Source organism: Capra hircus, chromosome 21 (genome assembly GCF_001704415.2).
Source record: "Capra hircus breed San Clemente chromosome 21, ASM170441v1, whole genome shotgun sequence".
Lineage (NCBI taxonomy): Eukaryota > Metazoa > Chordata > Mammalia > Artiodactyla > Bovidae > Capra > Capra hircus.
This window is the reverse complement of record NC_030828.1, coordinates 48,455,421-48,468,477: the sequence shown is the minus strand read 5'-3', so window position 1 is coordinate 48,468,477 and position 13,057 is coordinate 48,455,421. Positions and strand designations below refer to the sequence as shown.

General features: G+C 35.4%; 1 protein-coding gene across 1 annotated transcript in view; it reads left to right on the top strand.

The window, feature by feature from the left end:
* Window positions 1–7,390, top strand: part of SEC23A (Sec23 homolog A, coat complex II component) — a 58,145-nt gene extending 50,755 nt beyond the window's left edge. Inside the window, exon 20 of the mRNA XM_018066347.1 lies at window positions 5,843–7,390. Coding sequence (XP_017921836.1) covers window positions 5,843–5,932 — 90 coding nt within the window. The 3' untranslated portion in view covers window positions 5,933–7,390. The remainder of the gene's footprint in view (window positions 1–5,842) is intronic.

Sequence of the window (13,057 nt, the reverse complement as noted above, 5' to 3'; positions counted from 1 at the left end):
TGTATCCATTCTTGTGGCTTCAGCTTTCATTTGAGTCTAACTTATAAGTCTCCATCTTTGCTTTGGCTTCACGGTGACCTGCAGGCTGGAGTTTATAACCACCAGGTGCAGAGCACTTGAGTTTCCTGTAGACGTTTCATAAGCAGCATGCCCCAACTTGAGCTCTTTCATACCATCTTGCACTTACTGACTTGGAGGTTTTTTACAGAGGAGCCTACCATTCTCTGAGTTGCCAGGGCTTGGAACTTTAGTCATGTACATTTTCTCCCTTCTGCCCCTAATAATTGACTTATTTTCCCTGGCCATTCCCTCCTGTCCCCATCACTAATCAAGGTTAGGCCCTTGTTACTCTTCACATAGACTGTTGGAATTACCTGCTGGCTCCGCTCTAGCCGTTTCCTCCCATTTTGGCACTGGTCAGAGTGGTCTCCCTAAAACAGTTCTGAGTCAAAGCACTGCCTGGAAATCTTTAATAACCCCCTGTTGAGTTTCTAAAAGCTCTGTGTTGCTATTGAGGGTCCTTTGTAGTGTGCTCCACATAGCTTTGCCCACTTTTAGCTACTATTTAGTCTTTTAAATCAAACTGGCTTTCCTACCGCACTCTGAGTATACTGAGCATGTAACTTGCCCCTGTCACTACTTGTCACACATAGCAGCCATCCCCCAAGGCTCAGTTTTAAAAGTTTACTGACTCCATGAAACTTTTTCTGTGATTGTATGACTGGGTATTATGGAATATCCCTGACCCTTCATTCCCCCTCTCTTTCTCCATCCATTCCTGATGGCACTTATTTTTCCTATTAGAATATAAATTACTTGAGGGTAAAAACTGTGTCACTTTCATTTTTGACTTTCTGCAGTACCTTAAACATTAGCACATATTGACTATAATATATCTGGACAGGAGAATAAAGATCAGAGTAGGGGAATCTGTGGAGATGCTTTAGGAGTTAAGAAGCTTTTGTGATATAGATAGATAAATTGAGTCCATGGTCTAACAGTCCTGAAAAGTGAGGAGGTTTTTTTTTTTTTTTTTTTTTTAAATAGCAAGGAAAGGAACTTACTCCTGGAAATTGTTCAAAGGCTACATAGCACGTGTGAGAAAAATTTGTCTCCACATAATACATGTACATATAGATTCTGAATATCATCCTTCACCGTCTTCCACTTGGTTGGGGGTGGGGGGAGACAAAAAGCCAAGTATAATACTGTGATGTGGAAGTTTGGACTACAGGATGTCCACGAGTTAGCCTTTCTTTTATGCTTTAGTCAGTTGAGTATTGGTTTTGGTTCTGGATCCCACAAGTTAAGAGGAACTAATTTAAGAAAAGAAAATCACAGGATATAGAAAATATAGCATCAATAAATAGAGTTAATGAAAATAGTAAATAATCAATATGAAGGGGAAGTTAAAGGATACTTTAAAACAGTATTCATCAGGGGTCATTTATCAATTGCCCGTAGGGACTAGGTGAGCAAATGAGTGAAACTGGCTGCGCATAAGAGCCCCTGTCAGTCTCAGTGTCAGAAAGCAACACCTGAGGACGGGGGCTGTGGCAGACTAGGGTTTATGGGGCAGGTCCACAGATCTTTCTCTAAAGGGAGTAGTTGTTCCTCCCTTCCAGATGACTATTGGTGTTCACGTAATTCAATTAACAAAGTGTTGTGAGCTAACGTTATGAAGTCCAAATAAAACATATCTCCTTGTGGCTGATTTTCTGCATTAAGAAAGCATGGTTTAGTTCTTGGAAATAATGACTTGTTCTTTGTTTTGGGGGATTTAAATTACAACTTGGAGATGTAGATGGAAGGCTTATAAAGAACCTGTTGAACTGGCTTAAATGTTAGGGCTGTTTATGCCTCTAGTGTTCCTATTTCCAGGTAGTAATAATTAAGTTCCAGTTTAATTATTATAGGTTATATTATTATAACCTATGGGCGAATTGAGGTGGAAAACCATCATGGATATATTTTTAAAGAGAAAAAGGGTACAGTTGAACAATAGAGATCAATCAACTGGAAATTTTTGAAAAGATTGAGTTGAGCATTAGTATTTATCATTTCAAATAAGATCACAGTATAGAAATTTGAGAACCCATATATATTTTGTCTGGTCTAGGAGAAATAGATCTGGGATTGGGTGAGTTGAGGTGGAAAGGCATCAATCCATGTGTCATTCTGAGCTGGTAGTTGAAAACTCTGCAAGTTACTAAACTTCCATATGCCTTCTTTTCCTTATCTATTATAGAGTTTGATGACACTTACTTGATATGCCCAGTAATACTCAGTAAATATTAGTTATTAGTTTTCCTTGTTATCACTGGAGAAAACAGTCTCTCTCTAAAGATATTTAAGATAGGAAAGAAAACCTATAATAATATAATCTATAATAATTAAACTGAAACTTAATTATTACTGCCTGGAAATAGAAACATTAGAGGCCTAACATTGTAAGCCAGACCCTGAAGGAGGAAGATCATTTCATTGAGTGAATATGATGGAGAAGGAAATCCCAGTCCAAGGAACAAACATACATATTGTTTATCTTATTCACTCATTCATTTATCCATCCACCCATCCATCTATCAATTTTGAAAGCCATCGTCTTTGGAGAAACTTAAATATGCTTTGTTGTTATTAAAGGAGTTCTTTTTATTCATTTGATAAAACCTTGTTTAAATATTTGCAATCATTCGGTTAAATTATATCCTTACACTATATGGTAGTTTTAATTATGTTATCAGGTCTGTCTCTCCTTAGATTATTTTATAAAGTTTTTTCCTCAAAGAGGTAGTTAAAAGCAGTTTGGATTTCTTCTCATTATTACATTTTTAGAAAATGTAATAATCTTTTCCAGAAATGCATCCGGTTTAGGAAAATTTAAGAATTAGTCACAGTTATACCTTTGGGGGAAGCTGGCATTTGATCCTATCTTTTATGAATAGAATCTTATGAAAACAAAACAAACAACTCCTTTTAGATTGGTTCCAAACTATTTGAAAGATCTTTCAGTCTGTGTTGAATTAGTTCATGTGTCTAAAAACAATGAAATTTTGGTCTGAAGTATTTAAATCAGTGTTTCTCAGTCTTTATATTTTGTTAAATTTGAAAGCATCCCTTTTTTGTAACGCTGTGTGAAATGTCAAAATTAAATAAATGTGATAATTAGAAGTGAGAAAGAAACCAAGAGCCTAAGGTTTTTCTTGACTATGACTTTTATAAGAGAAATTATGTTAGTATTTTTATAGATAATAAGCTGAATCTGTACAGTTTTAGTCATTATACTAAGATTTTCATAAACTCTTGTTTATTAAAACACTCTTATGAGGTGAGTACTGTTAATCTTATTTTTCAGAAGAGTGAATCGACGCTTTCGTAAAGTAACTTTCTCCAAATCACATGAACCGTGACAAGGGTTTGGATTTGATCCTAGGTCATTCTAACTCCAGAATCCGAATTTTTAACCATCAAGCTAAATTGATGATTGAAATATAGGGAGTTAACATGATGCTTTAGCCAAGCATTTTGCTAAAAATTATGAAATCTAATACCTTAGTTTTCTTTTTGTCAGAAATCAAGAATCCAGTGTAGGTATTATCCATGGATGACCTGAAGGGGGCACCGCTGCCACACTGCTTCTGTGATGGTGCTGGAGGCCTCTCATGCTGTAGAGCTTCATATACTAAATGATGTAAAACTTGGCCCTTTCTGCCCAATCCTGGGTGTTTGTTAAAGAGAAAAAGGGTACAGCTGAAAAACTGAGATCAGTCAACTGGAAATTTTTGATAAGACTGAGTTGAGCATTTAGTATTTATCATTTCAAATAAGGTCACAGTATATAAAGTAGAAAACCCATATATATTTTGTCTTTACTAGGAAAGATAGATCTGGGATTAGGTGAATTGAGGTGGAAAATGTGTAAAGTGGAAGAAAAATCAGGTATAATTACAGGAAGAAAAAAAAGGAGCTATGGGCTTATTACTAGTTTAAGTCACATTTTTGATACCTTACTTCCTGTGTTAACTGTGAACGTAGAATAAGAAGTATTTCAGCCTATAAAAGAACAGATTTTCTAAAATAGCTAATAATGTTGTAGGCCAACTGCGTGTGTCAGGTGTTGTTCTGTTTGCTTTACACAATTTAACTCATTTAATCAATATAACAACCACATGCAATAGGTTCTGTTCTTATCTATATTTTACAAATGAGGAAACTAAGACTTCAAAGAGGTTAAGTCACTTCTTCAAAGTCGTACAGGCAGTAAGCAGCAGAGCCAGGATTTGAGCTCAGTCTGTCTGGCTCCAGTCTCTAAGCTCTTAATGCCAGGGCTGTTGTCTCCCTTCATTATGTAGTTTTTCAAGTTCTTATGAATTCACCTATGAAAACACATAATAAGATTGATTTTCCTTTTCAGGAGAGGTTATGGCATGTCTGTGGCTATGCCAGATAAGAACCACAAGAGCTGTACATTCTTATCTCATGTTTGCCACTAATTTGCTGATATCCTCTGAAAATTACTGAATTTCCTCATTTTAGACTTTTATATATACCTATAAATAAGAAATTGGATATCAGGTGAAGAATTTAAAAATCCAGATATAAAATACTTCAGGAAACTTTCTTGCTACAATAAAATTTCATTATTAGTGGATTGGATTATTAAGATCATTTCATCAACACGGTTTTTATTAAAATAAAAGTCAGGGATTTTCCCTAACTCTTGTTAATTACATAGAACCCACAAGAATCAATGAAAATGACTTGAATGAAAATATATGTGTGTTTTATTTAAAACATGATATAAATTCTCTTCCTTCCAGCTGGCAGTTCTGCTAAAATATGTGTAATTGAAATTTTATTTTAGTAAACAGGCAGCAATGAGGGAGGCTTACTTCTTAGTAGAGATAAAAGCACCAATACATTCAAGACAAATTAACACTTTACTACTTTAAAGACTAAATTGGATATGGAGCCATTCTAATGCCAATTGATGAATTGCAGTACAAATCTGACTCTGACCACTTGGGGTTAGTGCAGACCCCAAAAGTTAAAGGACATGGTCCACAACAAGACCTACCCTACTTCAGATGCCAGCTGAAAGTTGAATCCCAGGTTACCCACATTTCCGACCGGCTGGCTACAATTTCATGTGTGGGGGGTGGTGAGAAAGGGAGAGTGTTCAGATGGGAGATGGGTAGGTGGGGTGAATAAGAGGATGGGTTCCCACAACCCCCCATCAGGTTTGGAAATTCCCTAGAACAACTCACAGAACTCAGGAAAGCACTGTATTTATGATTACAGTTTTATTGTAGAACTGATAATTCCTTTTCCCATGGAATCAGGGTTTGTCACTCTCCAGCTGATGTATTGATGTGTTTATTCCTCAAATAGGAATCTTCACTTGACTCTGGTATCCAGTGGGGTTTTCTTTTTTTGCCTTTGCCTTTGTTTTGTATGATTGATTGAAAATCTAGCCCCCCCCCCCCACCCCATCCCTTCCTCCCTGGAGGTCAGGCTCTCTTAAAGCCCAGCCATCTAATTACATGGTTGATCTTTCTGGTGACTGGTCCCTATCCTGAGTCATCTCATCTCACAGCATAAAGTCTAGTGTGATCTGAAGGGCTCATGAATAACAGATGCTGCTGTCGGTTAATTCCAAGGATGTAGTCTCCCCCTCAGGAATCTGGGACAAAGACCAGTCAGATTCTTTATTATACAAGAACGTAGACATTATTCTGCTTAAAATGATTTCCGTGTCTATTTTTTTTTACACATTTGCTTATATATTTTAAGGTATCATCCTGTGTTTTTAATTATAGAAAATATCTTTCTTTTCTTCTAGGAGTCTGGAGCACCGATTCTCACAGATGATGTTAGTTTGCAAGTGTTCATGGATCACTTGAAAAAACTTGCTGTGTCAAGTGCTGCTTGATGTGCTGAACTTATTAAGATTGAGAGAATGAAATAGTATTTGTTTCTTTTTTTCTCTTCTTTTCACTTACTCTGTGGAAATCAACAGAGATCTCTGTAGACGCTTTTTGTATTAGTATGGTTTGAGACAGCATTTGGAAAAATGTTCATGTTTGTAGATTAAGCTAGAGTATAAGAGCAATACGAACAAATTTGTTTTCCTTGCCACAGTATTATAACTGGTTTTAGAAATTTGAGGTCTTTATAACTTCAGTTCAGTTCAGTTCAGTTGCTCAGTCGTGTCTGACTCTTTGCGACCCCATGAATCGCAGCACGCCAGGCCTCCCTGTCCATCACCAGCTCCCAGAGTTCACTCAAACTCATGTCCATCTAGTCGGTGATGCTTTATAACTTAATTATGTTAAAAAGTAAAAATAGAGTCTGCTTTGCACTGCAGGGATATAACTCATTTGTATGTTGCAGACAAATTCAAAGTGGCACTGAATGTTCCTGACTTTTTGAAAACTTGTTTCTTAATTTTAATCAGAAAGTAAACAAAATCAACAGTAATGATAAATGTGAGCGATTTTACCTATTCATTGAATATTTTTCCATGATATTCAGCGCTTACGTATACACCTCTTCTGTACCTACTCTGTTAAGGCAGATTTATTTTTATGATGACTTGTTTAGGAATTATTTGACTTTATATATGGCAGTTTTCATGAAGATAATTTAATGTTTTTGGCCATTTGAAAAAAATAGTTTAGAGATGAAAGTTTTTTTGGGTGATAATTCCCATAATTGATAACATGTGAAATTCCCACAAAGGACCCAACTATGTGATTAAACATATTTTTTTTAGTAAGGGGAAATAGAAAAGAAATAGTTTCATCACAGTACATTTTAGAAAGGCTTTGCGGTAAAAAGACTATTGTAACTTCTAAACCAAATTTAATATTCACTGCATGCTGTTGTTATTTCCTTTTGTTTTTCTGAGGTAAGTTTTATATTATATCCTTCAGTATTTTAAACTCTTGGGAGTTTACACACTACTTTCTGTTTTTGCTTCCATTTCGTGAACTGTATTAAGTTGTAGTTCTTATTGAAACAGTATTATCTAATATTTTGTTGAATTTTATCATGTGATGATGCTCAGTTCTCTTTTGATTTATTCATTAGTATCATTCACTTTTACCTTTTAAAGTTTACTTGTAGCAGATGTTTACATTGCTAAAGCCAGATATGTTTGACAATGAAATTTACATCAAGTACTGCAATAAAAGGTGGTGCTACTATATGGGCTTAGAAGGACTGTGCAATGATTGTATTTGCATGAACACAATCATTTGATGGTAAAAACAGATACTTTAAATGAATTGTTTATGTTTTATTTGATTAGAATAAATAAATTGCTCTGTTCCATTTTATTTGAACTATGATAGGTCTAAATACCAATAAAATATACATTTTCTCTGTTTTCCCGCTTACTTTGAAATCTAGTAAGCCTGAAAAGCCTAGTGTAAAATTAGAGCATTTATAAAACCTGCTATTGATGGATCAAAAAGTCAGTTATTAAAAACAAATAACAGCTTTATTGAGTTAATTCACCTCACACAAATCACTAGTTTTTAAATATTCATGGAGTTGTGTAGGTATAACTATAATCAATTTTAGAGCATTTTCATCCCCCACGTAGTTATTTGTTTTTGCTGTCAGGACCTGAGAAGAGTCCCTGTGATGATGATCCATATTTAGTTGGCCTGGCCCCTTCAACTTGGGTCCTTCAAGAATGTATTGTTGTTTCTTCTCTTGAGTGGGGAGTTGATACTTACCCCTAAACTGTCCTCATTACAGCTGAGAGAACTAAAGTGTTAATACCTCTGTATTTAAGGGGTAAGGATGAACAAATATATCATCATATCCTTTTAACTTACCATTTGAAAGAAGTCATCTGGATTATTTTTTAGCTATTACTAAATGCTAGCTATTTAAATAGACTTGAAGGAAGAAATGTTAACCCTTTCTATGAATTTAGAGTGGATAGTGAATATTTGCTAAATCATGAGCAGCACTGAGAAACTTTGGTGTGTCCAGAACTGTTTGGGAATTCATTCTTGAGCCTACTTACCCTTGGTGTCCTTATCTCTAAAAATGCATTTAGATCTCATCTATGCACAGTTATAGTTTGTTGTAACAGAATGAATTTATTCTTTTATTGGTTGATTGCAAAAGCGATCTGATATTTTCTCTATCTACTTCTCCACTTGATAAACTTCGGTTTCAAATTTCCTAGCCCAGACTGCATCTAAGGAATGTGCTTGTTGTCCAGACCAGACCAGAAACCAAGGAATCATTTTCAACTCTTCCTCTCCTCAATATCTTTAGTAACCAGGATGTACCAATTCCAGCTCTTTAGTATCTCCCTAATCTGTTTTTTTTTTTTTTTTTTAAGTTTAAGTGAAGTTGCTCAGTTGTGTCCAACTTTTTGCAACGCCATGGGCTGCCAGGCTCTTCCATCCATGGAATTTTCCAGGCAAGAGTACTGGAGTGGGTTGCCATTTTCTTCTCCAGAGGATCTTCCCAACCCAGGGATTGAACCTGGGCCTCCCATATTGCGGGCAGGCGCTTTACCCTGTGAGCCACCTGGGAAGCCGCTGTTGGCTGGTCTCCGTTCTACTGCTGTTCTACCTTCATTATATCTCCCCTGGTTTGGTGAACTAGTTTTCTAACCAGTCTGCTTTCCCCAGTCTCTTTTTCTCCATCTCCTCAGTTTACTGAAACCTGGGTTATGATTATGTCATTCCCTTTGCCCTCATAATAAAATCCAAACACTTTGACCTGGTAACAATGTATACTATATATCAGATCTATAGCTCTCCCTAGAAATAGCACAAAGGAAGCAATTGAAAAGGTGGGGCTGGAGGGTGGTCTCTAGTTCTGCCTAGGCTTTAGTCTTAGGTGTGCTGTTTGGGGTCAGTATAGTGACGGGAGCAGACGTGTTCTTTATTGCCTGCTACAGATCAAGTGCTGTGGCTTATTGCACTGGGCTTTAAAAACAAATGAACATATTTTTTGTTATTTTTCAAGCAATACTGACAAATTAGGATTATTTGTTTTCTAATGTCTATATTATCCCTGTTTCTGATGCACATGCATACATACTTCTTGTACTCGTATATATTTGGTTTGTATTCATCTTGAGCATTTTATCAAGTAATTTCAGAGATATTTCTATTTTTTTGTTTGCTTTTTAATAGTCTATGAAATTAATACATTCTCCTTTCGTATGTGCATTGTCCCTTCTTTGTTTAACATATTAAAAGCTTGTCTAAGTTTAACATATTATCTGGTGACTGTAATAATAGGCATGCAATAACAAGTGTGTAATACTGAAGTTACATTGCTAAATCACATTTTTTACTCCCCCATCCCTATCTATGGCTAATACTGAAATAAAGACAAATTATTTGGGTTGAGAATGTGATACTTGGGAAATTGAGGATGTTTTTCCATAAGTAAACATAGAAAAACATATATAGTAACAAATACATCTGAAGTGTTTGGAAGATGGGTAGAAATATTAACTTTAGGTTTTGTTAAATCAACATAACATTAGCTATGTATTTTTAGAAGTTAAGGATAACAAAGATAAAACCAGGATACATACTTTTTAAGCCAGAATATGTAATTTCCAAACCGGTAGAGGAAAAAAAACAATGAAAGTAATTTGCTCAATCAAGAAAAAGCAAGAAAGATTAAGAAGGCAGTATGGCAAATGGGAAAGCATGGTAAATGAACACAAAAAGGAAGAAATAGTGGATTAATACTTTGTTAGTGTATTTTATGAATATATAAAAATATCTATTGGCCTTTCACTATAATAATAACGTTACATGTACTGTTTTTGAACATTCTGCCAATGTGTCTTGAGACTGTAAAAACTGGTGTTTTCATAGCCAGGTTGATCATTCTTTATTCATAGTAGAGTGAGTAATTGCTTTATTATTTAAAGCAACAGAAACACAAATAGGAAAATAAAGTTAAGTTTCATAGGTATTCATAAATATTCCATTTCACAATTCCTGGATTCTTAAAACTTTCTTTAGGATCTATCCTAATGGCTTTCAAAATGCTTCTTGGACTAAAAAATTCCACTAATATATATAAACCAGAGAATTGAAGATAAATTCCTTTTAAATCTGATAAAAATCCTCCAAAATTTTTCTTTTGCAAAAATGAGAACAAATACCTCAGTGCTGGTGAACATTGACATTATTTGATCCATTGATTTAGAACAAATGTCCTTTTATGGTGAAAATGATCAAGGCATTTGAGCATTGCTCTTTTAATTTCTTTGATCATTTAAGACCAACATCTGTTGCTTTCCTGGCATTCTTCAAATTTGATTATTCAACGTAAATGCATATCTTAACATTTTTGTCATCGCATAGCTGATTCTCTACAACTGCTGTGTGCTGCTCTTCACAATTTAAAAATGGAGGAGCAATTTTAAAAATGTTTTCCTGTACACTGTTTAGTTCTGTTTAGACTGCAACTATTTTAATTTCTGATCAACCACATCTAAAACTTTGCACCAAGAAAAATTTCTAAATTGTGCCATTAATGTAATGTTTTATTTTCTTGGTCAGTCCATAAGTTTTAAAACAGTTCAAAAAGAAAGTTTTAATTGTAAAGATACTAAAACTCAGTAAAGGTTTCCATATGCACACTAAAATTTGCACTTGCAAAAAAGATTACACCTCAAAGTTCACACTGTTTCACTGTTTAAAAATTTAACCACAAACAAAAACTCTGGGTGACCATATAAAGACTGAGTGAATTGTTTCTTCATGATTGTAATTACCACTGTTTATTGAACCTATTGTTTAAACACTAGGATACTTTGACCAATGGATATTGAAGACCAAAAAAAAAAAAAAAAATCTCTTCAAGGGAGATGAAATGATTCAAAAACTGTTACTAATTTAACCTTCCAAAGGCAAGGGTGTCTGTATGTTGGGACTGGATTGTATGGGATTTCTCTGAATTAAGTTCCGAGTATGGAACAAACACAATGTTTATGAAAGGATAGGTAGTTTAGTTCAGTTCAGTTCAGTTGCTCAGTCGTGTCCGACTCTGCAACCCCATGAATCGCAGCACGCCAGGCCTCCCTGTCCATCACCAACTCCCGGAATTTACTCAAACTCATGTCCATCAAGTCGGTGATGCCATCCAGCCATCTCATCCTCTGTCGTCCCCTTCTCCTCCTGCCCCCAATCCCTCCCAGCATCAAGGTCTTTTCCAGTGTGTCAGCTTTTCTCATGAGGTGGCCAAAGTATTGGAGTTTCAGCTTTAGCATCATTCCTTCCAATGAACACCCAGGACTGATCTCCTTTAGAATGGACTGGTTGGATCTCTTTGCAGTCCAAGGGACTCTCAAGAGTCTTCTCCAACACTACAGTTCAAAAGCATCAATTCTTCAGGCTCAGCTTTCTTCACAGTCCAACTCTCATCCATACATGACCACTGGAAAAACTATAGCCTTGACTAGACCTTTGCTGGCAGAGTAATGTCTCTGCTTTCTTAATATGCTATCTAGGTTGGTCATAACTTTCCTTCCAAGGAGTAAGCGTCTTTTAATTTCATGGCTGCAATCACCATCTGCAGTGATTTTGGAGCCACAAAATATAAAGTCAGCCACTGTTTCTCCATCTATTTGCTATGAAGTGATGAGACCAGACGCCATGATCTTAGTTTTCTGAATGTTGAGCTTTAAGCCAACTTTTTCACTCTCCTCTTTCACTTTCATCAAGAGGCTTTTTAGTTCCTCTTCACTTTCTCAATGTAATAATCAGAAAGTTACACACATATTATAACTCAGAGGTAGCCATAGCAGTTGTATAGATTGTAGACCAATAAAATTTGTTTCAAGCTGGAGTATTTTATCACTGATATTATTTGGAATTGCTGGCTTATGGCAATAAAACTCAAACCAAGTGCTCTGACTTTGTTACACTGCTGTCCTTGGAAACAAGGTTATTTTCTCATGAGTTATATAAGAAATTTCAATGAAAATTATAAAATGTTTAGAATTGAACAATAAAAGTACTCTATCAAATCTTGTGGTATGGAAAAAAATTATTATAGGGATATATTGTTTTAAAGGCAACTGGAGAAAAAAGATTGAAAATAGATGAACTTTGTATCAACTCAGGAAAATGAAAATGAACAACAAATTAAGGAAAGAAGGAGAAAGGGAATAAAGGTAAAATAAGAATTTTAATGAGATAGAAAATAAATGGAGATGCTTCATAAAACCAAAAAGATAATAAGCTTTGAAAATCTTAAATGCATTTTGAAAGCAAAGAAGGAAATTGAGTATCAGCTCATATTCTGAATAGTTTTTTAATGGAAATCTTAAATGAACAATTATTCAAATTTTTTGGTCCAGGCCAATTAAGAAGCATAATTGTTTAGTTGTTTAATTACCAAGCCATCTAAAATTTATTCTGTAATGAATTTCAGGGAAAACTTGATGTTAAAATCATATACTTACTCCTTATGAACATAGAAGTACTTAATGAAGTTGAGAAATTATAGTTAAAAGAGTCCATTGAGATCATTAAGTCCTATTTCCTTACCCAGTTCAAGAATTCCCTCACAATATCCTTGATGGTTGATTGACCTCTGTAGGTCACTTGCAGTGACAGTTAAGACAGGAGAGCTGTAGATAGCTGAGCCCTACAAGTGACTTACACTTTTAAAGAAAAGATAGTGAACTGGGAAGGATTAATATGTGACATACCAAAAAGAAGCCCTGACCAGAATTTGATGGTGAATATTTAAATCTGTTTTACACAACATTCTGAGGACTATAACCATTGACCTACAAAGCCATCTGGCCCTCTGATATTGTCATTAAATGAGAGCGGGGCAGCCCGTAATGCAGGAAGTCTGTGCTAGTTTAGCAATACACTTTCCAAGCAGGACATCATGTACCTACTTCCCGGCAGAGTCCTATGTGTTTCCCAACTGCAGTAATCACAGTACACTTCTAGGTAGAGACAAGGGCATGAAAAACCAGGGGGTGCGAATCTGTTTCCTAGGGAAAATGTGACCTGAGCTGCTGCTGGGATGAATTCTA